The sequence below is a fragment of the Malaya genurostris genome, chromosome 2 (assembly GCF_030247185.1).
Source record: "Malaya genurostris strain Urasoe2022 chromosome 2, Malgen_1.1, whole genome shotgun sequence".
Taxonomy (NCBI): Eukaryota; Metazoa; Arthropoda; class Insecta; order Diptera; family Culicidae; genus Malaya; species Malaya genurostris.
In genome coordinates this window covers 44,710,428-44,737,880 of record NC_080571.1, presented here as the reverse complement: position 1 = coordinate 44,737,880, position 27,453 = coordinate 44,710,428, and the positions used below count along the sequence as shown (strand labels likewise).

The 27,453-nt window shown below is 38.9% G+C and overlaps 7 protein-coding genes across 8 annotated transcripts; 4 read left to right on the top strand and 3 right to left on the bottom strand.

Moving 5' to 3' along the window:
* Positions 1-1,067: 1,067 nt before the first annotated feature.
* LOC131432250 (nuclear cap-binding protein subunit 2) lies at positions 1,068-2,004 on the top strand. Of its 2 annotated transcripts, XM_058598395.1 has the most exons (3): positions 1,068-1,103; positions 1,165-1,238; positions 1,500-2,004. In XM_058598395.1, exons 2-3 carry the CDS (start codon positions 1,179-1,181, stop codon positions 1,920-1,922), a joined length of 483 nt encoding a protein of 160 aa, XP_058454378.1. In that variant the 5' UTR covers positions 1,068-1,103; positions 1,165-1,178; the 3' UTR covers positions 1,923-2,004. The 2 variants fall into 2 exon arrangements, with proteins under 2 accessions (XP_058454378.1, XP_058454377.1); XM_058598394.1 differs by having other exon boundaries at positions 1,080-1,238.
* Positions 1,949-3,044, bottom strand: LOC131432249 (coiled-coil domain-containing protein 134-like). Its single transcript, XM_058598393.1, has 3 exons — positions 2,780-3,044; positions 2,504-2,625; positions 1,949-2,430 (listed from the first exon to the last, which is right to left on the bottom strand). The coding sequence occupies exons 1-3, from the start codon at positions 2,934-2,936 to the stop codon at positions 2,008-2,010; spliced, it is 702 nt and encodes a 233-aa protein (XP_058454376.1). The 5' UTR covers positions 2,937-3,044; the 3' UTR covers positions 1,949-2,007.
* Positions 3,045-4,239: 1,195 nt separating this feature from the next.
* On the bottom strand, positions 4,240-10,925 carry LOC131431785 (uncharacterized). The gene is made up of 2 exons (XM_058597673.1): positions 10,794-10,925; positions 4,240-10,740 (listed from the first exon to the last, which is right to left on the bottom strand). The coding sequence occupies exon 2, from the start codon at positions 10,623-10,625 to the stop codon at positions 4,515-4,517; it is 6,111 nt and encodes a 2,036-aa protein (XP_058453656.1). The 5' UTR covers positions 10,626-10,740; positions 10,794-10,925; the 3' UTR covers positions 4,240-4,514.
* Positions 10,926-16,150: 5,225 nt separating this feature from the next.
* LOC131430204 (BRCA1-associated protein) lies at positions 16,151-18,498 on the top strand. The gene is made up of 4 exons (XM_058594952.1): positions 16,151-16,404; positions 16,541-16,832; positions 17,055-18,029; positions 18,097-18,498. Exons 1-4 carry the CDS (start codon positions 16,320-16,322, stop codon positions 18,377-18,379), a joined length of 1,635 nt encoding a protein of 544 aa, XP_058450935.1. The 5' UTR covers positions 16,151-16,319; the 3' UTR covers positions 18,380-18,498.
* Positions 18,495-19,683, bottom strand: LOC131430205 (deoxyhypusine hydroxylase). The gene is made up of 2 exons (XM_058594953.1): positions 19,224-19,683; positions 18,495-19,170 (listed from the first exon to the last, which is right to left on the bottom strand). Exons 1-2 carry the CDS (start codon positions 19,501-19,503, stop codon positions 18,539-18,541), a joined length of 912 nt encoding a protein of 303 aa, XP_058450936.1. The 5' UTR covers positions 19,504-19,683; the 3' UTR covers positions 18,495-18,538.
* Positions 19,684-25,506: 5,823 nt separating this feature from the next.
* On the top strand, positions 25,507-26,216 carry LOC131426979 (tubulin-specific chaperone A). Its single transcript, XM_058589816.1, has 3 exons — positions 25,507-25,591; positions 25,676-25,916; positions 26,078-26,216. Exons 2-3 carry the CDS (start codon positions 25,708-25,710, stop codon positions 26,214-26,216), a joined length of 348 nt encoding a protein of 115 aa, XP_058445799.1. The 5' UTR covers positions 25,507-25,591; positions 25,676-25,707.
* An 85-nt stretch (positions 26,217-26,301) lies between these two features.
* LOC131426978 (programmed cell death protein 7) lies at positions 26,302-27,429 on the top strand. The gene has a single exon (XM_058589815.1). It carries the CDS (start codon positions 26,302-26,304, stop codon positions 27,349-27,351), a length of 1,050 nt encoding a protein of 349 aa, XP_058445798.1. The 3' UTR covers positions 27,352-27,429.
* Positions 27,430-27,453: the final 24 nt, after the last annotated feature.

Genomic DNA, 27,453 nt, shown 5'->3' with positions numbered 1-27,453 from the left:
TTGCCAGAAACGATCTCCTTCCACATTTTCAAACTATTGCAATGAAAGGGAGTAATTTGCTAGGCTTACTTGTTCACGCTGTGAACCAAACATTGACGGTTCGTTTGTATGGGACTTAACGGTATTATTATTTGTATTTGCTATGACTGCTGATAAACCGTTTGTTTGAAGCCAGTTTAAACGACATCGAACTGAAAATCGAGTCAGTTTCGATCCTGATTCTTATATCGAGTTTGCTCACATCCCCGTTCCTCAGTCCCCCCTGGAATAAACCACATCAACTACCGAGTTATGAAAGTCGCGGATTGCTGAATGCTCTTGGCATACTACGAGTGTGACAAGAGCTGTTGCGTGCTTTGATGATAGCAGATGTTTTGAATGATAGGATCGACTGTCCTCGTGCTCTCCGCAAAAAAAACGTATTTCTTCGACTATCTCTCCACCGCACCAACTATGGAAGTAACGGTTCCGTCATTGGCGTGCAAAGATCGTCCAAACGAACATCTAGATTTGACTTCAACTTTCCACACAAAACTATACAAGCCAACTTTTTACCTAATATTAGAAATTATAATCAGGGCTACAATGTATCTGTCAATTTTACAATAAAACTTATAAGTGCGAACCTAGCTCAGTATCATGAATACTGTTTGATGAAACTACCCTGGGTTGAATCGAAAAAGATATTAATTACGTAAGAAAATAACTAACTTAATCAAAAATGGCTTTTCTTGCCACCTGTACATTTACACATCGTGGACACATGTGCATGACGGTAAAGCTGAGCATTCGTGAATAACAGTGTAGCAATAAAAAAATAATTAGCAGGGAGACCACTTTTGAGGATTTCGAAAACATCGGTGTTTTTATTCCCAAATGGCAAAAAGTTTGAATAATTTTAGCGATTGCCTAAATAATCTAGATAAAACTAATGAATTTTAAAAATAGTGTTTCTATCACATAAACTAAATAAGATTAGCATTTTTATGAATGCGTTTGAATTACGCAGTGTAATGAAGAACTTTATGTAAACGTTGAAAATAAAATCTGACATCCCTGCTTATAACAATCATTCCCGGCGAAGTAAACAAGCTTATTTGAAGGTGGCGTAGAAATTGATTAGAAATAATAGTTGTAGAAGTTATAATTGTAAGAAAATTTCAGATAAGTTAAACAAAATGACCTCCGTTCATACGCCATCCGTCGCTCTCAGTAAATATCGAGATCAACATTTCAAGGTAAGTATCTCGACAGTGCTCCTGTTTGCGACAATGTAACTGATTTGCTTACAATCGCTATTTGCGTTATGTCGTTAAAAAATGATAAAGTGTAGCACTGGTGTAGTGCAATTGGTAAAAACGAACGGTTTCAGTGCAGCTTTCGCTACACCTGTGTAGTGCAATTTAAAAACGAAAACGACATTAGTTTCAAACCATTCTAATTAAACAAATGTCCCAATCTGTCATGTAGACTTTCTACTAATGTAGAATTATTTCTAGGGATCTCGACATGAACAGGAACGACTTCTCAAGGTATCATCTACACTGTATGTGGGCAACTTGAGCTTTTACACAACGGAGGAGCAGATCCACGAGCTATTTTCCCGATGTGGTGATGTTCGGCGGATTGTTATGGGATTGGATAAGTTCAAGAAAACTCCCTGCGGTTTCTGTTTTGTGGAATATTATACCCGAGTCGACTCGGAAAGCGCAATGAGATACATCAACGGAACGAGACTGGATGATCGAATTGTACGTGTTGACTGGGATGCCGGATTCGTTGAAGGTCGTCAATATGGACGCGGTAAAACCGGTGGACAGGTGCGTGACGAGTACCGTCAGGATCACGATTTAGGTCGTGGGGGCTATGGTAAAATGGTTCAAATGGGACAACTTGGTGCGCCCAATATGAGGGAAAGTTAGGGATTGGAAAGAGGCAGACATCTCAGTTTGTAAAATTAACTATTATTTATAGCATCTATCAAATAAATGGAAACACTTAAGATTATTAAAGCTCGGTTTTAGGAATATTACTGGTTAGTTGTGGCCCTTTTTTCGCTTTTGACTTTTTTTTCTTGGAATTCGCTGTAGGCTGCTTTTTGCTTTCCCTATACGGGTTCACGTAATCGTTGGATCGTTTGCTTTCGTCGATTTCTTGTTCTAGTAAACTCAACAATTCTAGTGATTTCTGGTCTAGGATATTAACGAATGATCGAGTATAAGTCAGTGCATCTATCATTTGACTTCGCCATCCGACAGTGGCTTTTAGGATTCTGTACGACATGTCAGGTAGATGTAATATCAACTCTCCGAAAAAACAAGTGTTCTCAACATAGCGAGAAAATGCTTCTATCAATTGTGTTTCTTTTGGAAAGTCTGTTCCATTGAAGATATCATTTTCTTGAAGTTTCGCTCCATCCTGTGCGATTATCTAAAAGTAGGATAACAAATTGTGATACAAGTTTCAGTAAACATAAAGTGTAATGCAAATTTTGGAAACATACTCGTAAAATTTCAGTCAGCGCGATATTCAGTAGGTCATATTTTTTCGAGTAATCTTCAGCTGAAACAAGACGTCTAACGGCTTGCTTTTGTTCTTCGCGTTTACGCACAAAAATGTTTGAATCTTTATTGAATTCCGTTAAGGGAAAACAATGGATCCGCTTTGCGAAATACTGAATAAACTTAGCTACTTTTTTATATTTACATAGCTGATTCATGTAGTCGAATATTTTATAGCGTAGAAAGTGCATTAATATTAGTAATTGGCAAAAGGATACACATTTTCTCTGTTATCTTCAATGTTTTTCCAACGTCTTCCGATGGCATATCCGCTGATATCAATAAAGGAGCCAACATTACAATATAAACTAAGGTTAAGCCGGTTAAGTACGACATTTCACTTTGATGGCTGCTTGTTAAAGTCCTAATAATCATCTGACTGGAATTAAATTATACAAACGAAAAAAATGATTCACCATGCATCAAACCAAAAAAATGTGCTTCAGTTATTTGATTATCAATGAAATTGTATCTTCTTCACGTTTGATTATTCAAATTGAAGGAATTAAACAAGTAAATGTTTTAAAATAAAGGGCCAAAAACGATTAAGTGGTCTAGTGATGTACTAGATTATTGCCAGTGTTGCCATTCGAACTGATTTAACAACAAGGTAAAATTTTATGTGGCAGCATATCTTCACGCGTCAACGGTTATTAAATTACCTGTTAACATCAAAAGTCTGCATTTTCAAAATTCGCTTTGTGGAAGAAGCTGTAGAACTTAAATGTGAATATCTCGAGCTGTACTAAACGAGACAACATAATTCTTTATCGATACCACCAGGAACATGATCAGAAATTTATGATTGAAATTTCCAGTATGAGACAACCATAAACAACTTCAAAAGTATTCTAAAACTTTTGGAAACAATGAGAAAAAACTCGTCACGCTTTCTTGCCTTATTCGAACCCAGACGGCGGTTTTGAGGTGGTCTTAGGCAGGGGCGGCGCCTCCTTTCACCAACTTTCAGAATTCAGATTCACATAGTTCCAGAATACAGGTTCAAAAGTTAAAACTAAGGTTTCTTGACTAGATTTTTGAACAAAATTTAGTACAATAATTAAAGTTCGATATTCGTTTCCAGAATTCTTATTCTGGAACCAAATTCAGAATTCTGAAACAAGATTCAAGATTGAATTCTAGATATGGATTCTAAAACAAAAGTTTAGATCTGGACTCAGCACCACAATTTCGAAACTGACTTCTGAGTCTGAATTCAGTTTCAGGATTTACATCCTGAATTCAGCTTCAGAATTTACTTCCTGAGTTCAGTGTCAGAATGTAGTTCCTAGATTCAGTTTCTGGTAATTTGGAGAGGGAGAAAGTTATTTTTCACCCCTAAATTTATGATAAGTGCACATAACCATTTTTACTTTGATTTTACTTTTCGTCTTAGACTCATCAGTGCCTAGCAGATTATGTTGAACTGCTATTGCGACTGATTAATCTGTTCGGCTAGTATCGTTTATTATACAGTTTAAAAGTGTTGTGTGAAGTGCCGTAATATATAGTAGAGTTGAATCCATTGAACGGGGATGATTTTAGAACTGAAAAATAGTGTTGGTTGCAAAATTTCATGAAGAATCCGAAAATACAACTCAAAATTATAAAACTTTTGCCAAACTAACTGTTGGGATCTTTCGGAATTCTCGTTAGCCAAGTCGATTTTGATGACTGTAGCTTCAAAGCTGTAATGCGAGTATATTCAGTTTAAACAAGTTTGATTACAAATTTAACTTACATTTAGTATTCCTACTAGGTTCACCTGACCCAACAAATAAGAAATTCGATTAAAACAATTCGTTTGTTTAACAATCTAATATGTGATTTTCTATCACTTGTGTGCGATAAGGGTTATGATCGTTTACAATGAATACAGTGAAAAAGGGAACCGGTAGTTGGAAGTGATGTCAGATCTATGGCATAAGCAGGCAGTTGGGAGTGATGTCAGATCTACGATACAGTGGCGTCGTTGGCCCCTACATCCCCCGACCCATAATTCTGTTCCGCAGTGGAACAGGCATTATCATCTTTGTTGACTTCTAATACGGCAATCTTCGTAGCTGGTCTGCGTATAACTCCCGAGGCGATCTTCACCAAAGCTTGGCGAACTTGACCATCTTTGCTTCTAACAACCGAAAGAACGCGTCCACGTATCCACCCATTTCGGACAGTCTCGTCTACGACTACGACCAAATCGCCTGGCTCCAGTGGTTTAGTATTATCAAACCACTTCGTGCGCTTAGTGATGGTAGGGAGGTATTCCTTCACCCAACGGTGCCAGAACTGATCCACCAAATGTCTAGCGAGCTTCCAGTTAGTCTTCAGCGCTTCCTTTGGTTCGATAGTATTTTGCTGCTTTTGAATCACCCCGCTTGAGCTTGACAGCAGAAAATGATTCGGAGTAAGAGCTTCCTGGTCATCCGCGTCAAGAGGAACAAATGTCAGCGGCCTGGAGTTAACTATTCCTTCAGCCTCAACCAATATTGTAGCAAGAGTTTCCTCGTTTGGATGTTTCGTTGTACACATAGTCGCGAATGCCGTTTTGACTGAGCGAACGAGTCTCTCCCACGATCCACCCATGTGTGGGGTTGATGGGGGATTGAAGAACCACTTTGTATTGATATTGGTAAACAGCTCGGCTAGTGTCTGGTTCATCACCTGAAACTGTTCCTGGAGTTCGCGACTAGCGCCTATAAAATTAGTGCCATTGTCACTGTATATTTCCAGGGGGGATCCACGACGGACAAGGAAGCGCCGTATAGCCATCTTGCAAGACTCTGTGGACAAAGAGTGCACAACTTCCAGATGAATGGCGCGGACCGTCAAGCACGTGAATAACGCTATCCACCGTTTCACTAGACTTCTACCGACCTTAACAGCTATTGGCCCAAAATAGTCTAAGCCGACGAATGAGAATGGACGAGTATACGGACTCAATCTAGCACTCGGTAAAGGAGCCATCTTCGGCGGCAACGGTTTTGCCTTTTTGACTTTGCATTGCATACAAGACTTGGATACTCGCCGGACAAGAGCTCGTAGTTGGGGAATTCTGAACCTTTGCTTAATTTCGTTTACGACGGTGTTGGTGTTTGCATGTAAGTAAATTCTGTGGTACCAATCAACCAAAAGAAAGGTAAGGCGGTGCTCTTTGGGAAGAATAATTGGATTTCTGGCATCGTAAGACATAAAAACGGTCTCTCCAATTCGTCCTTCCATTCTGATAACTCCGTGTTTATCCAAAAATGGAGACATGTTATAAAGTTTACTAGAACCGCTCAGTGCACTCTTAAGCTTACATTCAGTTGTCGTTTCCTGAAACCTTTTGAGTAGGGATACTTCGTCGGGATAAACCATACTCTGAACTACACGCCAAAGAACATTTTCGGCCGTTGACAGCTCGTCACTAGTAAGATAACCTACTTCTTTCGATAGACGACTAAAATTTCTGCTGTTCGACACGAATCGACCGACATACGCTGTCATTCGATGGAGACGCTCCCACTTGGAAAAGCGTTCCCATGCAATAAATCCATCTAGCGGTTTCACACAATGAGAATAACATGGCCGAAGTTCCTCGATAGTTGAAAACTGTTCGGCGATCATCTTCGGCCACTGCGTAAAGGAGTGTTTCAGAAACTCAGGACCAGCAAACCAGCTGCTACTCATGAAAAGTTCTGGACCTCGTCCCCATTTTGTCGCTAAGTCCGCAACGTTGACCTTGGTTGGTATCCATCGCCACTCACTCGAATCAGTTATAGAAAGGATTTCACCCACTCTGCTGGCAACAAATTGTCGGTAGCAACGATGATCAGAAAAGATCCACGCCAGAACTGTTTTGGAATCCGTCCAGATGAATTTTTGAGATACCGGTAGTGAGTGTGTTTCGATGATGGTTTTCAGTAACCTCGCTCCTAGTAGAGCGGCTTGGAGTTCTAACCTCGGAATGGATAACGACTTTAAGGGTGATACTTTTGCTTTCGCTGATACCAGCGCCACTTTGATTTCGTCGGCTACCACGGCACGAAAATATGCAACACAAGCATATGCGCATTCGCTGGCGTCCACGAATACATGCAACTGCAGATTCACTAAATCTGACGTTTTTGTACCAGGAAAGTACGAGCGGTTGATCCGTACTTGCTGAAGATTGTTGAAATGGCTCGTCCACGCTCTCCAACGATTCAAAATGTCACCGTTTATCTCCTCATCCCACCCGGTTTTTGACCGCCATATATCCTGGATAATAATCCGACCGTGAACCAAAAAGTGTGACAGCAATCCAAGGGGATCGTACTGACTCATCACACACCGTAAGATTCCCCTCTTCGTGGTAGTGGTAACTTCCACATTCACGCTACTGGAGTATAGGAATACGTCATGTTTAGGATCCCACGACATACCAAGTACTCTCTCAATCCAGCTGCTTTTGTCCCAATCGATATGCTTCTCGGGTTGAAGAGTAGATTCCCCGACCCGTCGCAGAACCTCCGAAGAATTGGACAACCAACTACGCATAGTAAAACCACCTCTTCGATGTATGAGAGCTACCTCCTTGGCCACTTTGATTGCTTCCTCTTCTGTGTCGAAGCTATCGAGGTAGTCGTCGACGTAGTGCCGGTTTCGAATGGCATCCGCTGCACGTGGATACTGTTGAGCATATTGTTCCGCATTACGGTTTTTTATAAACTGCGCGGAGCATGGGGAGCATGTCGACCCGAACGTGGCCACATCCATTATAAACACCCGTGGTTGTTTTTCTGGGTTGTCTCGCCACAAAAATCTTTGAGAGTTCTTATCCTGTTTCCTTATTTTTATTTGGTGAAACATTTCACATATGTCTCCTCCAATTGCCACCTTTCGCTCGCGAAACCCAGCAAGGACGACGGGTAGAGATGCCGTTAAATCCGGTCCTTTGAGCAGCATCGAATTTAGCGAAACGCCATCCACTTTGGCAGCCGCGTCCCAGACTAAGCGAAACTTATTTGGCTTTTTCGGGTGCAATACCACACCGATCGGTAGGTACCATACCCTGCGCAGGTCAGCAGTCTGCAATTCTTCATCCGTTGCTTCATGCATGTAGCCTTTGTATCGATACTCCTCCATTTGACGATGAATATTTGTTGCTATATTCGGGTTTGATTTCAAACGCCTCTCAAAACACTCCAATCTACGTGCTGCCATGTTGTAGTTGTCAGGAAATTCGACATAGTCATGGCGCCATAGTAAACCGGTTTCGAAGCCGCCTTCCACACGTTTGGTTGTTACTTCCAACATAAGTTTAGCCCGCTTGTCTGCTTCCGAATCTGGTCCTTGTTTGACTGATACACCGACACTTTCGATGGTGAAATATTGCTTGACCAAATCATGCAGCGTACTATCCGACGAACAATCGCAAATGTGAAGACTAAAACTGGTTGGCTTTGCTCGACCTAGCACGGGACCGTACACTGCCCAACCTAAACGGGTTTTTGCTGCAACGGGTTCTCCTTGTTGACCCTCGCGGACGTGTGTCGTCGCAGTCAGATGAGCGTGCTTTACACCAATGAGTATACCAGGAGTAACGTTCTCGAAACTTTTGATCGGTAAATTACGTATATGATCATACCGAAGAGATAGATCGTCGTATCGCAGCGTTTGCTGGGGAAGAGCTAACGACCGGACGGTTTTGACGTCATCGATTTTGTACCGATAACTATTCTCCTCACTAGAGATCTCCAGTGTGATTTGTTGAGAGTCCTCCTCTACTCGGGTAACATTCCCTGTCCACGAGAGGCACAGCGATCGTTTGACACCTTCTGCTTCTAGTATGTCAGCCAATTTCTTCTCCACTAGAGTAACAGATGATCCTTCGTCTATAAAGGCATGAGTATTAACAGATTTTCCTCGATAGTGTAGCGTCACAGGAAGAATACGAAGAAGCACGGCGCCTTGTACATTATGGAGCGATATTACAGCATCTGCGTCTCGTCTAACTTTATCCGATGGCTCAGCAATAATAGAGACCAATGCCCCATGGAGTAGAGGATTGTGTCGCAACTGGCATCCTGCAATATTGCAGCGCGCCTGCGACCTACATGGCTTTCTACCATGTCTACCGAGGCATACTCGACACAGATGTAGAGTGTGTACCGACTTCCATCGATCATCGGTGGTCATCCTCTTGAAAGTATCACATTCCTTGACCTTGTGATTCTGTTTGTTACAGACGAGACAGCTCACCGTAGATTCTCTTTGTTTCTCAAGTTGCGCTGTCGGTGTTGCCGAATGAGCATTAAGAAACCCCTTTATTCTATCGTTCTTCATCGGGCGAGACGGTGACGGTGACAATTCTATAGAAAGTGTTACGTCTGCTGCTGCCGAAACGAGGTTATTCATGTAACTTCCGAACAACCGCAAGTCAACGATTACGTACTGTCGCTTAAACACAGCCCAATCCAATTTCAGGTGCGCTGGCAGTTTATCCACCAGCTCGTGTAATAACACCGGATTTGACAGGTGAGATATTTGTCCAGCTGCTTCTAAGTGGTCGCAGAAACTCTGCACAGCCATTCCAAAGTTCACTAACGTCTTCAAATTGTCGTGCCTCGGAGGGGGTACCTCACGCACCTTTGCTAACAATGCGTATATGATTTGTTCAGGACGGCCGTATAGAATCTGCAACGTCTGCATCACATGTGGTACTGATGACGGTAACAACAAGCGACTCCGAACAGCTTCCAACGCATTTCCCTTAAGGCATCTTTGTAGGCGTCCTAGGTTCTCTACGTTATTGTAACCACACGCCTCTGTTGATGTTGTGTAGGCACTTAAAAACAACGGCCACTCTTCTGACCGCCCGCTGAATGTAGGCAAATCCTTTGACATTACGTATCTCGCCGCCAGCTGACGTGCTGTCGGACTATCGCCCTCACAGACCGGCACAGTCGGTGGTAGCACTGATGGTACTTGAGAATAAACACTTTGTGGGAAGGGGATGGAGCCTTGAGGCGCAGTAACATTTACTTGGATATTTGGATTGTTTGCTTTATTATAGTGATAGTGTTGTAACGAGGGAAAAAGTCCTACCGAAAACTGATTTCCTATGCTACTATTTACCTGGTTTGGTAGGTATTGTACCATTTGTTGTCTAACGGAATTTATAATAGGTGGCATCGACTGAGTGAGGTTTGTGACGTCTGCAACTGGATGACCAGATGTGCCCGCTGTTATTGGTGTCGATGACCCTGGTTGACTTATGCCGCTAAACGGTAGAAAATCAGGCGAGAAGTTGTTTGTATAACCCGGGTAGACTGGCTGCCTCATTGCCGTTGTTGTAGCATATCCATTTGTTACCGACGAACCAGGCGCTGCCGATGTCTCACTAGAGTTGAAGGGGTGTGGTGATGAATGCACTGCTGGCTGGTTGGACTGACCTTGTGTGGGCCCTGATGGCAAGGTCGCACAACGCGATTGAGAAGAGTACGGTAATGTATTTAAAGGCGGTTGTGACGCAGATAGTGGTGGTAAACACGCTTGATGAACCGTAGTGACGACTGTCGAGACACCAACTTCCAGGCTCGATCTAGCCACAACCTGATTCAACATCTGGGACCACTCTCCTACTCGTCCGGAACTATCCTCTGAAACTCCATCTCTAACGGCTATTCCGCTCCAATGTGCACGTAGAATATCATATTTTGCTCTACTAGCCTCCTTCTCCAACTGTAACTTTTGCCTTTCAAGTTGAGTTGAGAGATTCAGTTCGATTTCCTTCTGCATTAACGCTCTTTCCTCCTCTAAACGATTGAGGTTAAGTTTAATCTGAGCAGCACGTGAATCAGCAAGAGTTGCCTCCCGATTATCGGAATTTGGTAGTGTGGAAGGCGGTTGTAGATTGTTCTCGTCGTCTCCTGTGGATTTTGTAACACACGAGGAACACTTCCAATCCTCTTGCCTTTTGCTCTCATCGAAATCTACACATCCAAAGTGAAACCAGTTTTGACAACCATCGCATTCGACCATGTCGTCGATGTTGTTCGGCAACTGACATATCGTACAGTCGAATCGGCTCGATTCCGGCATTTTAAACGTCGAATAGAACCTCTGAATTGAATCCGATCAATAAATCTTTGAAGTTTGTTGGGATCTTTCGGAATTCTCGTTAGCCAAGTCGATTTTGATGACTGTAGCTTCAAAGCTGTAATGCGAGTATATTCAGTTTAAACAAGTTTGATTACAAATTTAACTTACATTTAGTATTCCTACTAGGTTCACCTGACCCAACAAATAAGAAATTCGATTAAAACAATTCGTTTGTTTAACAATCTAATATGTGATTTTCTATCACTTGTGTGCGATAAGGGTTATGATCGTTTGCAATGAATACAGTGAAAAAGGGAACCGGTAGTTGGAAGTGATGTCAGATCTATGGCATAAGCAGGCAGTTGGGAGTGATGTCAGATCTACGATACAGTGGCGTCGTTGGCCCCTACACTAACCGAAATATGAAAAAGTTGTGTTGAGCTGAATGCATTGCTGTTGCTAATGCATTGATAATACTTTTTTGTGTAATATCATATAATACATATGTAATACTTCAGTTTGTAACAATTCATTATAACAAAACTAACAATTCAACCTAGACAGGCTACCGAATGAAATGAATACAAACCAAGTAGTATAACATTCATATAACCTGGTGCCAGAACCAAAATTCAAATATGCATACGTTTATGGAAAATGTATCATTATCAACTGTTTTCTTGTTTCCAATCATTCTGTAGAATAAGAATCCATGCTTTCTACTAAGCTCAGGTATATACATTGTTAGCATGTTAGTCAATACATATAAATATAACTTCATGTTAGTCAATTATAAATATTCATGGTTCTAGTGTAATAGTTATCATTAACAATGAAGATTGAATTGGGATTGTTTATTCAGAGTATGAAATATTCGAAAATCTTTTTCAAGTTACCAATCTGTACAAGCCAACAAAACTTGTGCTGGTTTCTTTGTGTCGGTTTTGCTTGTTATGCTTTGTGCGACGATTCGTCCAATTCCAGCTGCTGAAATTGTTCGAGATCAAAAAAATGTGTTATTGTGTGTGTATGTATGTTACCAAAAAATATGCACTCGATTTTCCCGGAGATATTTAAACCGATTTTCACAAAGTTAAATTCAAACAAAAGGTAGCTTGGTTCTGCAATTAAATTTTATCTAGATCCAACTCTCGCCCGTAAAAAAATAAACCATTGATTTTACAGCATAAACAATTGATTCATAATTAGATCTATGGGTAACAATACATTTCATTGTATTTTGACAAGATTTTTTTCATTTCTCACGATTCGATATATTGTTTCTACGATTCTACAATTGATTTTATTGTACACGTGGTGTTTCAAACAATATGCAAACTGTACATTTGATTGTTTTCCAAGACAACATGTATGTGAAAATTTTATGATTTGAATTGTTACGATACTTAACAACTTTTATTGTAAAAAGCATGTTCACAATTAATTGAATAGTGTAACACAATACATTATGATATTTTTCAATGGTCAAAGCAGAATTGTGGAAGGTTTTGTAACAGCAAATCGTATTGTTTTTCTACAATATTTTTTATTCGGGCGGTAATGGGATATGTGCCAAAAAACACCCTCTCAGCAGGCCGTTCTATTTTGTTGTTCTTTAAGCGCTTGTTGAACGATATATTGCACGAAATATTCGTTCAATTTGCTGGAACGGTTTGTTGTTGTTTTTTCTCTTTCATAAATAGTGTGATAATTAAGTGTTACCTTTACATAAAGAAAAAATTTGTTGTGACGTGAAGTAGAAGTATTGTAGAGGTATGTAGTGTTAGTTTAAACAAATAAGTGGAAAAAGCTTCAGAAATTCTGCAGTAAAACTAGTCCAACCGGGCTCCAACTCCTCATGTTAAAAATGGCTCATCAATGAACTTCTGTCTGCCGGGTTTGTTGAACGAAAAAAATGGCATTCGGTTCAACGGTCTGTTTCAAAATCGGCAAACGAAGGTCCCGTGTTGGCCTCCCGTTGAACGATTGATTGGACTTTTATTGGACCAATGATCCAACGTATTGGACCAATGAAGGACCACCGTTGAACGTTTCTTTTCTAAGAGGGTAATGTGCTCGATTTTTTCCAAGACGGCTTAACCCGGTTGGTCCCGAAATATGTAGATAAATGGTGCGCAAATATAAAAATAGCACCCTAAGCCAGTAGTTTTTTCACGTTCATGGGCCGTACTAGTGCACACTACACAAATAATGCGCGATACTTGCGGCATTGCATATTTCATGTTGAACATCCCGTATGTAAAAATACTTTTTGATCAGCGTTATAAACTATTCCATGTATAATCCAGACTTAAATTATTGAACGTTTGACAATATCTAGTACAGTTAGTTTATGGTCTTCGTTTATACATGCGGAATGGTAATAAAAATATTGAAGGCGTTTAGCCGCTTTTAAAAACATTCTGAAATTTGCAAACAAATCTGCAAAGTTGGCATCTCTGGCTGTTGGACAATAAGTTTGACGTTCACAATCCATCCGACCAGAGGATGCCATTAGCGGCCCTTACACGAGTAATTAAAAATGTCATTACTAAAAAATAATATCATTTTAATGAACGTGTAATGGTGCACTAATGACGAGATTTCTAACAAATTTGAAATACATCATTACTTAGTAATCATTTAAAATGACATTTTTAATGCTCGTGTAAGGGCCGCTATTTATACAGATTTATCTGTAATCTACAGATTTATACAGATCTCACAACAAGTAAAAAAGAAAAAAATAAACTTTTCTGTCTAAGCTATGTTTTAGTATTTGATTCCAGTGATGAAATAAAAGTCTTTCAATAAACGGACAAATCACAAATTAATATGGAAATCTGTTGTGAAATCCATTTATATTATAATTTGAACTGATATTCAAGGAAGTAATGGCATCATGGAATTTTACTGTCAAACTGAGAGTTGTATGACCCGACTTGGCGTTGCATATTGGGCGTTGAATTTCCATGTCAAATTATGAAGTCAACAATTTCAAACTAGATAAATATATGGAATTACAATTCAATTGTTGTGGATAAAAAAAAATTAAAAAACAATGATATTTCGTCGTTGAATATTCTTGTGAGCGCAGCAGTGACTGATTGAATCTACCTACCTACAACAACATTCTATTGGGATAACATCTTTTGGCATCATTTTGTTGTAAGAATTTCATTTTATTAGTGAATACAGATTAATACAGATTTTTTATACATACACTCAGTTACAAGATGGTAACAGTTACCATATGGGAGGCTAGTTTTATCATACGAGTATAGTGGTTTTCAGCACACAATAAAATCAGATGATGTTAACAATATGCAAGCTCACTTTTACTATGAATGGTTTTGGTTCTAGAATGGTAATATTGAATTGTATATGGTATGAATAACTACTACAATTTGAATGTTCAGCATAACCGTGAAAGCATCTTATTTTTACATTGTACTTACTGTTTGAACTAGTGCTATGGTATTTTTGACATATCACTTCTAGTTCGTTCGAAACAAAAAATTATGGTTAATTTGACAATGGTGAAGATCATTCGAATATGCGCAAATTTTCAAAAGTTATATTAATGGAAATTTCGATGCAAAAATTAAAAGAATACATTAAAACCTGCTTTATTTTTCTAATACATGTTTACACTGATTTAACATTATAAAAAACAGCTTCTCGCGCCCACTCTGCCTTCGGTCTGATTTTATTGTTTGATCGCCAACTCTTTAGTCTCTCTAACGATTTAATGTTTCCTTTTTGTTTCTGTTATGAAATCTATAATAAAATAAACCAGACGGGTTTTTACCATCGAATTTCTTGGGGAATAATACAGCACAGACTAACAGACATGACAGTATGAGTAAATTTTTATAAAAATAATTTTTCGTGAGGCACTAGTTCCACCTATATTGTACTGCTCGAACTATTTACTATCTGCACACCCCTTGTGTTATGTAAAAGTTTTTTACTAGTTGGTTTCCCCTCGTTTGTCAACACCGATCAGCTGCTTGCAGGGATGCCTGATTTCATCAAAATGTTTGAAAATGAATCGTCACAATAAATTATTGGATTACGTTGATAATGTATTTAACTTTTTCGCGATGTTGCAAGGTAACCATTTATTTGACTCAACGTTGTTCATCTAGCCTATTTTTTATTGTGTTGATAGTTTTAACCCGAAATTAAGTGGCGGCAGACCAGAAGCAAGTAAATATTGTAACAAAACGGGTTCGATTTTGTATTGCGTTGGAGGGTGAGAAGTAGGCACAATTATGTATATAGTTTAGGCAATATGTATTAAATCTGTATCTTGCATGAAATTCGCATGGCCGTATACAAATCAATACATTACAGGTAATTCTGTATGAATGGCAACTCTGTTGGTAAAAAAAAAATAAACACAGTCTAGATGACAGACAGGATGTTTTTGATAGGGTTACGTGGCGCCATCATGACACATGTAAGTACTGTCCCAAATAAAAGAATATTCGAAATGACCGTTAAAATGATTGAAGAATCTAATTTGAGTGTCCTGTCTGTTAGTCTGTGAATACAGTTCCTATAAAAGTGTAGAAAAGAAAGTTATATAAAAATACTAATAGAAGTTTTTACACAGAAACTTAACATCGCAATTTCCTCGTTGGGATATAAAATCTGCCACTCTAATGAAGCATTATGTGACACTAAAAAAAGCAGACGCGTTAACTGACAATTTGTATAGTCGCACTAAGAAAATACATAGTCGGTTGAAAAACACCATACGACGATGTTCTTTCTACATAAATTATGTTAATATGAACAATCTGTATAGTGCTTTCAAACTTGACAATCTCTATCCAACTATATGTTTATTCATGGTAACATTATTATGTTCTGAAGAAGAACTTACTCACATGGTAGTCATAACTATATCACTTCTCAACTTAATGGTGACCGAAAGCTCAATTTCACCTTACTTGTAATAGTCATTGGGACTTTTTCGTTCCTATTTTAATGATTGTCAGAATTACCACGCCAAAAATGTCATAAAGACAAATAGTATAGTCAGGTAGTAGATTTTTTATTCTAGTGGTTATTGCAATACAGATGGTAAATAATCTGATATCATGGTCGTTACTATTATTTGAGTGCATAGTTGAAATGACTATGAGGAACAGGTTGCAGTTACTGTAATATTTTTCTGAGTTTAGCAATACAGATTTTCTATGAAAATATCTGGCATCTCTGCATCCGACCAACAGCTGTGCTCATCGTTGCCAGGTCATTTTTAAAAATTAGTCTCTGACTTAAAAATTTGTATGGATTTGTCTGGATCTACTATATTTCAACTATATGTCTGGATTCACAAACGCGAGAAGATAATACGAAATTTGGGAAAATTGTGTGAATCTGGGAAAATTTGGAAAATCTGGCTAGTTTGAGTGTCTGAAGAAGCAACAAAAATCTGGCATTCGCTAGACAAATCAGACAACATGGCAACGCTGGCTGTGCTTGCGAATGAAATTTGTTACTTGTTTCTTATTCTTCTTCTTCACTCAACTTTATGCACTGGAAAGTGCAGTGAAAATTTTTCGATCCTTTGTTTATACTCAGTTGCAGAGAAATAATGAAGCATTGATTTTTGGCACGAACGAAACAATTATAAATTACACAGTATTACAGTTAGATTATCCCGTATGCACTCTATAAATGTCTGTATTGGTTTCGCTGTGCGTGTTGAAAATTGAAATTGTGGACGAAGAGTACGCAATGAGTGCCATCGATGACGGAAGTGGTAAGTGTTTGTTCTGTTATTGGTTGATGCTGTTAGTTTTCATCAAAAGAATAATACTAGTACGATGCTATTGGTTCTCCCCTCACACTAAAACGGCTGTTATAACTAAATCGTTTTTTTTTCTCCACCTCCGCAGATGTGGCCGGGGCAGTTTCGAACGAACATCCGACCAATCCACGAGTGCAACGTGATATGCGGGGTCAGCGAAAGCCGAAAAACATTACCATCGAAAGCTACCGCAATCGACTGGACTCGGAAGTCGGTAGCGATGAGTTTCGTGGTTTATTACCGAAAAGTTCACGCGAACAGACCCCTATGGACGAGACACCACCCGCTCCGGTTCAGGAATTTCCCGGAGAAATCAATTTTTTCTCGGGCAATCCGTTCGTCGAGGTGACGAAAGGAATTTTGCACTTGTATAAGCGAAAGTAAGTAGCGTCAGATCGATTATATAAAGTGAAAATCATTTCCCAGTACGCTGTTCATTGTCTGCGGATCGAATTCTTATGTGATCCCCACAGTTGCAGCTTGATCAAAATTTGTCATGTTTGTGAGAGAGAGAGTGATTTCCTAGAATGAATGTTTTAACATTAACTATCCATATTTGAATTGGTAATGGGAATTTAATGTTTAATTATTTTGCGTTTCAGTGAACGAGCTGATGCTACCGAAGGCCCTTCCCGTACGCTCTGTTTAATCGCTGTTCCGTCATCTCTGAACTGTCACGATATTCTGAACTTTATCGCTCCATGCCATTCCGTTATTCAGCACGTTCGAATACTTAGGGATGGTAATCCGAATCAATTTATGGTACTGCTGGAATTTCGTTGTGTGGAAGCGGCTGTAGAGTTCTATCAGACCTTCAACGGTGCTCCGTACAATAGTCTAGAACCGGATTCGCTCTGTCATGCGGTGTGGGTTTCCGGTGTACAGTGGGGTGACGATGGGATTGCGCCTACCGGTCACACTGAGCTACCGACGTGTCCTGTTTGCTTGGAACGGATGGACGAAAGTGTTGACGGTGTGCTGACGATTCTGTGCAATCATGCTTTCCACGCGGGTTGCCTAATAAAGTGGGGTGATTCGACATGTCCGGTATGCCGTTGCATCCAAACACCGGAATTGTCCGAGACATCGGTATGCATGGAATGTGAGGGAACGGAGGCACTGTGGATTTGTTTGATCTGTGGTCATATCGGTTGTGGTCGGTATCAGGGTGGACATGCCGCTTCCCACTATCGATCGACCAACCATACCTATGCGCTACAGTTGGGAACCAACCGTGTCTGGGATTATGCTGGCGATAATTTCGTTCACCGGTTACTACAGAGTAAGTCGGATGGAAAGTTGGTAGCAACTCAATCGCCGGGAAACGATGGTGAAGAAAAAATCGATTCAATGCAATTGGAATTTTCGTATCTGCTCACATCACAACTGGATGCTCAACGAGACTACTATGAGGATAAACTGTTACGTTTGGAGTCCAGCATAGCAGGAGAGAAACAAAGACTGCTGCAAGAGACTGAACAAATAAGGAAGAAAAACAGTGTTCTCGAAAGCAGAATACAGAGTCTTACCAAGGAGAAAAGCACCCTGGAAAAGAAGGTTAATCAGATGTCCACCAAGTAAATGAAACAAACTCACATCTCGAACATAATTTACACAACTAACATCGTTTTGTAACAATTTCAGAATGACAAGCGTTTTGAAAGAGCTTACCGAGGAGCAACAATTCGGGAAAACACTCCAGGCAAATCAGGCTTCGTGGCAAACTAAATTTTCCGCGTTGGAGAAGAAATGTGCAGAAAAGGACCAGGAAGTCACCGAACTCAAGGAGCAAGTACGTGATCTGATGTTTTACCTAGAAGCACAGAATAAAATTGCTAATTCGGAACTGAAGGATGAAATTGCCGGTGCTTCTGTTGAAGTTCCTGCGGCCTCTAAAGGAGCTAAAAGGCGCACCAAGAAGAAATAGATGACTTGATTTTAAATTTCGCTTTCTGTGTTACGATATTTAATGTTGCCGATTTTTACTAGAAGAGTTGTGATTGTGATACATCCTATCGAAAGTGGCAGAATAAATTTTGCACTTCAGTTTCAACATCGTTCAGTTAAATATCACATCAAATAAGAATCAGTTGTGCGAGACCTTCTGTAGCGTGTCAGCATACTGGAACTCGGGACTATTTTCGTACTCGCACATATCCAGCGCAACCTCGCAGCTTTCCTTGACAACTCTTTTTTCGTCCAGTAGGTATTGGTTCAATATTTCAGTGCATTCATCGGTAGCGATAGCCCCCAATGCCTCGGCGCATTCGTGGCGTACCATTTCGTTTTCGCTGGTATCACGAAGATTTTCCGCTAGGAACGGGACACTGCATTCTTCTTGCAGTTGACCCAAGACGAACGCTACTTCGTGCCTAAACAATGCACTGTTACCTTTCAACCCTGAGGCAAGTGCAAGAACGGATTCCTTGGTACGCAGATTACGTAGACTGAACATCGCACGGTATCGATTGAATAGAGATTCGCTCTCGTTCATCAGAATTTTTTGAAGTTCGGCAATGTTCGTACAGCTAGCTGGAGGTGTCGGGTCAACCGATGCATATGGATTGTTGTCTACGAGCTCTGCTTCTTTATTCTGAAGCCACCGTATTCGACTAAGGGCAATTTCACAGGTTTCAGCAACCTCAATTATCGAATCTGATGAAAATTTTACCAAAATATCTTCAACGTCGTTCGATCCGATAGCTCCAAGAGCTTCCGCTAAAACAATATGGTTCAAATTTTGTGTTCTTGATTTAAAAAAAAAAACGTACCAGCTTCATGTCGTACCATTGGTTCCTGTGATGCATCCTCCAAAACTTTCACCAGAATCGGAATAGCGGCTCGGTCCTGCATTTGCCCCAAACAGTAGGCCAGTTCATGTTTGAGTAGAGCGGAATCATCAATGAAACAAGATTCAATACACTCTAGTGCCTTGGGACCGCCAATGTTCTTCAAGCTGAACAGGGCCCGGAACCGTTCCTTCAGTGGGCGCTTTTTGTCGTTCAATACCCGGCCTATGTCGATGATTTTGGATTCCTCAAGTTTGACCATTTCTATAGATTGTTGCAACGAATCACGACGAGGGGAATGATTCACAAACACGTTGTTGTCACCGTGCTTTTTTCGAATAAAAAAAAAACAACAAACTATGCTAATGTAGTACTAGAACAGTAAAAAAAATATGTTGCGTGGTGTTTGGCGGATGAGGCTTTTTATGCTTTCGTCAATCAGAGATGCCAGACCAAAAGATTTTGGATTTTCAGCATTGAACCGACGACACGACCTGCCACTCGTATATTAAAACTGTATCGCAAATCTGACTACCCCTCAGTAACTCGAAATGTCAAAACGAAATTGCTTGAAAATTTGTTTAAACTGGCAACTCGATTTGATAAATTATTGATTTCGAATAACAGATACCTTGGATACTGTTGTTCAAAGACATGTTTATGTAGATAAACAAAACTAACACTTAATCGATATACCAGTCGCGAATTTTACCACTGTACTTAAGAACAAGAATCGGCCCTTAAAAGTTAAGTGAAGCGCTATGCGATACCGATGTTATATTATTTTATTTACACCACCAGTAACTAAATGCACCGGAAATTTGATAGCATAGCAGTTACCAATCAACTACATCAGCATCTCACACCATCTCAATTAGAAAAATTATCAGCATTACTATTTTTTCACGCCATTGAGACAAACTTTTGTTTTATGAATTTTGCTAATCCTAGAATAGTTTTAGTATGACATCTGAATAATTCTTGGAAAATTCTCTTGAGAAGACTTGAAACGCATCTTCAATAAAGATCTTCATGGATAACAATCAAGCTTTTTACCATGATTTAGCAGAGAAATAACATAAATAATGCATTTTTTGTTACTGACTCTATGTATAAAGGATCTTTGAAAATAGCTTAAATATAATAATGGTGTTTCAAATCGACATCACAGAACGCAGCAATTTCATTATCGTTCTTTTCTCAATGATTCTGTGAGGGTTCTTCTAGTGTTACGAAATAATGTTTTTGGTCTTAATTGAATACATAATAGACGAAATAAACATCCTGCTCCACTTTTTTTCGAGTTCTAGAAACAATAATTTTACTTGATTATTAGCACACAAGAGAATATATCGCTTTATTTCGGACTTAATCCTTTTTTTCTAGCATTTTCGTGCTACTGACAATGGATCGGGATACTTTTCCTATTTGTTTGTTTATTTCTATAATTGCGGTTCATTGACAAATAACGCATTGCAACCAGAACAGTGTTGCCTAAAAAGATTAATTTGATCATTATCAAGGGGTCGCTATATTTGTGGTAACTGACGGGAAATCACTCACAGACACTTTTTATTACGATTTTTCTTCGGAGTGCCTGGTCGTGTCGTCGATTGAACTGCAACAAGTATTTACTATTTACTACCATATTGAAGGTTTAAGTTAAAAACAGTGTATCAATGAATTTTGGCATAAAATATATAATGTTTGTTTAGAGAATAAATCCTGTTACTTCTACATTGTCCATTCATACACATACATATGATAGGTTTCATAATTCAATGGTACAATCGACGACACGACCAGACACTCCGAAGAAAAATCTGAATAAAAAGTGTTCGTGAGCGATTTACCGCCAGTTACCATAAATAAACGACCCCTTGAAAATGACAAATACTATCTATTCGTGCAACACTGTTTGAGTTGCTATGAACTATAGTTACCAAGAGCCCCAGAAAAAATAAACAAACAGTTTAAAATAGTTGTGGAATAATTCCACCTAATTGAAATTGTGTGCCCTTTTCTCTTATTTACCGAATTCCGGAGAGAAAAAACTAATGTGCAGCATCAATGCAAACTATGAGAAAGGTGATGAGTGCTTAAATTTTATTTTTGTCTTTTCTGAGATATGAAAAAATGGAAGTTATTTGTATGTAAACATATCATTATTATTTTTCAAAATAGTATTTTTTCATTCATTCATCAAACAGATTTCTATTATTTGCAGTTAACATTCTTCTGCCGCTTTCGAGAATGCCCCTGATGTTGAACATGGAAAAACAAATACAGCAGTATAACATATTTGAAATATTCAATATATATTTGATGTATATACAGAAGCAATTGAAAAATGACATATCCACGGAATACCAAACGAATTTGAACCAATTGTTCTCCAAATCCGTCGGAATATACCATTCCCAAACACAGTAGTGCCCTATAGGCGTACCCATCTTTCAGTACCACAATACAATTTTCTAGTTACGAATGTGATTTGATTACGGTTAGCTACGAATGTGAATTGATTAGCCTTCCTCTCCGTGACTGCGATGAAATTGTTTCAGTTCTATGAAAAGAAAGATACAACTTCAATCAAAGTTTAGCAAAAATGACTCAAAACTCTCTGAAAGAATAAATTTAATACCTGCCAGCGGGCCAGCTGTACTCAGTGTTTCCGTTTTAGATGAGAATCTCTTGTTTTTGTTTACATTCCTCAAGTTTAGTAACCAAGGCTACTGGTAACTGTTTTTCAAAATCAATAATTTACCAACTTGTGTTGCCAATTTCAACATTTTTCAGACGATTTCGTTTTGACATTATCAGTTACTGAGGGGTAGTTAAATTTGCGATACAGTTTTGATAGTCGAGTGGCAGGTCGTGTCGTCGGTACAATGGTTGCCCGTAAAATAAATCATTGATTTTACAAAATAAACAATTGTTTAACAATTAGATCTATGAGTTACAATACATTTTATTGTATGTTGACGAGATATTTTTTTATTTCCTACGATTCAATATATTTATTCTACGATTCATCATTGAATTTATTGTACAGGTGGTGTTTCAAACAATATGCAAACTTTACATTTGATTGTTTTCTAAGAAAACAAGTATGGGAAAATTTAATGATTTAAATTGTTACGATACATTCTATTGTAAAAAGCATGTTCATAATTAATTGAATAGTGTATAACAGTATATTAAAATAAATATTCAATGGTCAAAGCAAAATTGTGGAAGGTTTTGTAACAACAAATCGTTTTGTTTTTCTACAATATTTATAATTCGGGTGTATATTGCACATAGTTGTATTCAATATTATTAACTATTGATTTTTACCATAAGATAGTATAGTACATAGCATGAAGTAGTATATCAGTTGAAACTGAATTTCATTCCTTTTCGATTCTAACTATTGCTGAATAGAATGCTTTAACTGTAATTAGGATCGGTATTTACGAACATTTCGCTATATTTTTACTTAAACAATTGATTGAGGTTTTACTCATGGCATATGGGTAGGTTTTTCAAACAGTTTTATAAATAAAAAAACTAACCTACTTTTAGTACGATTTGTGTCTTAGTCTTTGTTAGGACGTTGAGCCGTCTTGAGATAATTTTAAATATGATAAGTATCGAACGAGGAAAGCAGATTGGAAAATTGACATGCGAATGCAGTTATGTAACAAAATCCATGAAATATTACCGCAGAGGTCGGGACTCGAACCCGTAGCTAACTCCTAATCGAGGGAATTGTTTCATCAAACAAAATTACCTTGCATATGAAAATACATGAATTGATTAGAATTCCCGATTAGGAGTTAGGTTCGAGTCCCGTCTCTGTGGTAATATTCTAAACCTTTTCATTACATAATTTCATTCGCATGTCAATTTTCCAATCTGTTTCCCCCGTTAGATACTACTTTTGGTAGCTTAAATTCAAGTCGAAAATGTGTATTTGTGGTACTCACAAATGGCTTGGTAGACAGGGATCTCCGGAAGAAAAAGTCTAGCATATGAAAGATAAATCTGGAACGAAACTAGAAAAATCAGGAATATGCTAGTTAAATCTAGAACATTGGCAACAGGTGGTTTATTCGTCGTCATAAAACAAAAATGCGACATATCTAAATAGACTCATACCATGTTCACATTAGTGCTGATATTACTTTATATATGTAGCGTTTACACTTCTGCTGGCTGCCAGCATGCTGGTGCCAGTGTACTGCCCTCTTAGGAAAAAAACGTTCAACGGTGGTCCTTCGTTGGTCTAATACGTTGGATCATTGGACCACGTTCAACTGTGGCCACATACACCAGACTGCTGGAAGCCAGCAGAAGTGTGAACGGGGCAATAACGAGATGACACGCTATTGCGTCCAAGTGTTCACGTATGAATGAAATGATATCGTTTGACAATCAAGTTGCCCGTTCACACACAAAAAATGAAACTACTGAAACGATCGAATCTTATCATATTTTGTTAGATGTTATACAGAGAATAATCAACAATAATAATAATCGATAGTAATAATCAAAAGAGAAAGTGAACAAAGAAAGGCTTTCATTTACAGTTAGGCTCTTTTGTCGTGGGGCTATCGATATACAATTTACAATTCGATAGTTCACGACAAAAGGGCCTCACTGCATATGAGAGCTTCTCGTTACTTACTTTTTGGATTATTACGGAGTCATAACAGTATTTTTTTGAAAGTTCCCACTATAAATCGAAAGCTTGTGGTTTAAACTTCAAAGTTTTGCGAAGAGTAAGGTGTCAAATATAAAATCAGTCCGGTAAATCGTGAAAGAAAAGTAAACAAAGAGAAACTGTCAATTACGGTTAGACCCTTTTGTCAATGTTTTTAAACCGTTTCATTGTGTCCTCTCTGTTCGTTTCTATTTTCATCAGTGCACTTCAAAAGTTTTCCTGATATCTCTGGAATTTGGATAAAATCAGCGCGGTGGCAACAATAAGGCGCTCTAGCCAATGCTCTCGTAGCCAACATCTTGGGCGTTTGGGGCTTTCAAAGCTAGCAAGTCAGTGAGAGCAAAGTAAACAATATGAAGAAAAACTAAACACATCATCGATGGTGAAAGTCAGTATTACAATTTGGCACCGCACGTTTCATAACGATATTACACTTATAATCAAACATATAAAAATCAAGTTTGTTTCAACAAATCATAGGTATATACACACTTAAATATTATTGCTCAATCTAGGTGAAATAATTGCCGAGATTTGCACAGTCGAGTGCTTGGTAATCGTCCCGGTAAAATATATAATTACTGAGAATCTCGGCAATCCTGATTTTGGTAACTGTCAATGATTGCCGAGGTTGTCAGCAGCAATATCACTGTTAGCTCGGTAAAAGCAATCGAATCATGGACTGCCGAGCTATCAGTAATCGAGCGTAGAAAGGATTTTGGTTTGTTATTGCATGAAATACTTATAACACAAGCCAAGTTTGGAGAATGAGTATTTTATTAATACTCACTATAATATAAAATAAAAAATGCTATTCCTTGCACAGATAAAAACATTTGTTCTTAGTGCTCTTCCTACCTGAAAATAAACAAATATTCAAAAGTATATATAAAGAGAACATTCTGATTCCATTTAGCTTTTCACGCAAGACTGAAATCTCTCTCTTTAGCCCAGTTCGTATATATTTCTCAGCTCCATGAGAAATGGCGACGTCCGGTTCTATCAATAGGTGACATTACAATTACATCACCGAAATTCAGTAAAAGCTAACACACTGTTCGAAATCTCGACAAACGATTTTGCTGATTTCGGTATATTTGTTGATTACGGACAAGTTCAGAAACATGTTGTGTCAAACTTTGGCAATAAAATGCGCTTTACCGCAATATCAGAAATTTACATTGACGAATTTCGGCAATGATCATTTGAGTTACTGGACAATCAGTAAAATTTCGTGTAGCCGATCTAATTCGTCATTATGTCGAGCTCGAGAATCGGTTTTAAGTGTGTAGCATCAACAAACTTTAACTTATGTTTACATACTTCTTCGTTGTTTTCGTCTTTGCGGAAAAGATGATGGTCTCAAGAACATGGCGGCCCAGGGCTACATAAGCCACATGAAAATCTTAGTGAAGTATCTAAAAAATCTTTCAGTTTTTCGGAATAATCATGAAAACCTGCAGAAAATTTAGCTTTTTTCGGAAATGTGAGAAAATCTGTGACACAGAATCTGTGTAGTTAAAATGATTGAGAAATTATTAGTTTTGCAGAAAAAATATATGAATCTGGTAACCCTGGTGCGAGGTTTGTCCGCGGCGTTGATCAGATCTGCTTTACTTCGTTGTCTGTGCTGTATTCGAAGGTGAGTCATTTTGTGAACTGGTGAACTTATTAGAAAACGAACCAGAATTCTCAACTAAAAGTCACATTATTTCAATTCTACTAGACCAGTAATCAAAGAACGTTCTCATTGTTGCAATGTCCGACCCAAGGTTACGCCAGCTCACAATCAAAACCGGTGTGGTGAAACGCCTGTCGAAGGAGAAAACCGTATACGAAAAGGAAGTCGATACACAGCGAAACCGTATCGAGAAACTCAAGGCAAACGGAGCGGACGATCATGACATTCGCAAGCAGGAAGAGGTACTGCAAGAATCGATGATGATGGTTCCGGACTGCCAGCGAAGGTAAGTTTTGTTTGCCAGATGTTTCCGCTGTGGGGGGGTGTAAAAGTGCAACATAACCTTTCCCATGCGTAGCAGCTTTTTTGTTTACAAGTTTTTTTTTTGCACTATGGGAAGAAAGATTGGACATTCGGTCATAATTAACAGAAACCTTTCTATTTCAGATTAGCAAAAGCCTACGAAGAATTGAACGAAATGTTGAAAAATGAAGAGGAACTAAAGGAAAGTGATCAGTACATTGCGGCTCTGTCCATCTTAGAGGACGCCAAAGTGAACCTTCCGAACAATAGCATGCAGTTATAGGAGCATTATTGATTCAACTCTTTGTTTAAAGATATACTATTATTACTTAACGATTTCTTATATTTAAATATCATTATTAATCATTATGTTGGGTTTGCCTTTCTTTGACCCAACGAGGCCTCCGCCGCCACCACCAGCACCAACTTCTAACTGTGGTGCTCTTCCTTTGGTTGACCAAACATTTGTGCAAACATTCCTCGCTGCCAGAGGAAGAATCGATGAAAGTCCAGAGAAAAAACGATTACCGTCAATAAGTGAACTGAAAGTTCGAATGGCTGGTTTCGTACAGCAAATTAATAGTTTGAAACTCGAAAAGGCAAAAATAGAAAAAGAAGTAAATTTACTGTCAGAAACAGAATGGAACGTGTCGGTTTCTCGAATTCACCAACTACAGGAGAGCATAGAAACAACTTCGTTGGAGTTGGCCGATTCTGAAATGTTGAAGCATTTCAAACAAAAACTACATGCACGTCGTAAAAAGCGCGCCTGGGAGAAACGAAAAAAAGCTCAACTAAAACGGAAAAAACTTGAACAATTGACTAACCGGAAATTACTAGACGACAAAATAGCTGAATGGCAACGTGAGCAACGAGCGTTACTGGACAAAGAAAAATTAATTCAGCAGCAGTTAGACTACGCAAGCAATTTTCTGGCTGATGTTCACCGACGCAAAGCAGCATGCAAACGACACTTGGCAAAGTTTGATAAAATGAAGAAACAACGTCGACTAGGCGATTCACACCAGTCGATAGACGATCTCGACAAGCAGTTCGATACTAAACTTACCGAGCTAACGAATGTGTGGACCGCGAAGCTAGCCGATTGTATCAAGGAAGAGAAACGCCTCAAGGATGTCCTGGCCAGACGGTCGGCTGTAAACTTTCAGCGACGTGTGGAAAATGAATGGAACCGGGTGCTCTTTGGTGATACAATACCGAAAAAATTTGAACATCCGTTGCTTGAAGCCGATCGCGATCCGGAAGTGTTGATCAGAACCCGATGGGCATGGGATGCCTGCTTGGTGGGCGAGAATGATGACGACGACGAGGCAAGCAGTATCCCGATAGGTTGGGTTTTACCCCCGTTGGAGCCCCAGCCGGAGTGGACCGAGTACCGAGCGAAGGAGTTGATTTGACGCACAGGATGCACGTTGAAGTTTTGCTTTAAAAGTACGATTAACACATGCCTAGAATAAATGTAGATGATACCATAATTCCTGCCATTAATTTTTATTGAG

What these genes read in the sequence shown, in the direction of transcription:
- LOC131432250 (XM_058598395.1), top strand. Translation starts at nt 1,179, where the DNA reads ATGACCTCCGTTCATACGCCATCCGTCGCTCTCAGTAAATATCGAGAT. An exon ending in ATCGAGATCAACATTTCAAG is followed by an intron (nt 1,239 to 1,499) that starts GTAAGTATCTCG and finishes AATTATTTCTAG; the next exon opens with GGATCTCGACATGAACAGGA.
- LOC131432249 (XM_058598393.1), bottom strand. Translation starts at nt 2,936, where the DNA reads ATGATTATTAGGACTTTAACAAGCAGCCATCAAAGTGAAATGTCGTAC. An exon ending in GAAGATAACAGAGAAAATGT is followed by an intron (nt 2,626 to 2,779) that starts GTATCCTTTTGC and finishes AATTCAATAAAG; the next exon opens with ATTCAAACATTTTTGTGCGT. An exon ending in CGCTGACTGAAATTTTACGA is followed by an intron (nt 2,431 to 2,503) that starts GTATGTTTCCAA and finishes TCCTACTTTTAG; the next exon opens with ATAATCGCACAGGATGGAGC.
- LOC131431785 (XM_058597673.1), bottom strand. Translation starts at nt 10,625, where the DNA reads ATGCCGGAATCGAGCCGATTCGACTGTACGATATGTCAGTTGCCGAAC.
- LOC131430204 (XM_058594952.1), top strand. Translation starts at nt 16,320, where the DNA reads ATGTCTGTATTGGTTTCGCTGTGCGTGTTGAAAATTGAAATTGTGGAC. An exon ending in TGCCATCGATGACGGAAGTG is followed by an intron (nt 16,405 to 16,540) that starts GTAAGTGTTTGT and finishes CCACCTCCGCAG; the next exon opens with ATGTGGCCGGGGCAGTTTCG. An exon ending in TTGCACTTGTATAAGCGAAA is followed by an intron (nt 16,833 to 17,054) that starts GTAAGTAGCGTC and finishes TTTGCGTTTCAG; the next exon opens with TGAACGAGCTGATGCTACCG.
- LOC131430205 (XM_058594953.1), bottom strand. Translation starts at nt 19,503, where the DNA reads ATGGTCAAACTTGAGGAATCCAAAATCATCGACATAGGCCGGGTATTG. An exon ending in AATGGTACGACATGAAGCTG is followed by an intron (nt 19,171 to 19,223) that starts GTACGTTTTTTT and finishes ATATTGTTTTAG; the next exon opens with CGGAAGCTCTTGGAGCTATC.
- LOC131426979 (XM_058589816.1), top strand. Translation starts at nt 25,708, where the DNA reads ATGTCCGACCCAAGGTTACGCCAGCTCACAATCAAAACCGGTGTGGTG. An exon ending in GTTCCGGACTGCCAGCGAAG is followed by an intron (nt 25,917 to 26,077) that starts GTAAGTTTTGTT and finishes TTTCTATTTCAG; the next exon opens with ATTAGCAAAAGCCTACGAAG.
- LOC131426978 (XM_058589815.1), top strand. Translation starts at nt 26,302, where the DNA reads ATGTTGGGTTTGCCTTTCTTTGACCCAACGAGGCCTCCGCCGCCACCA.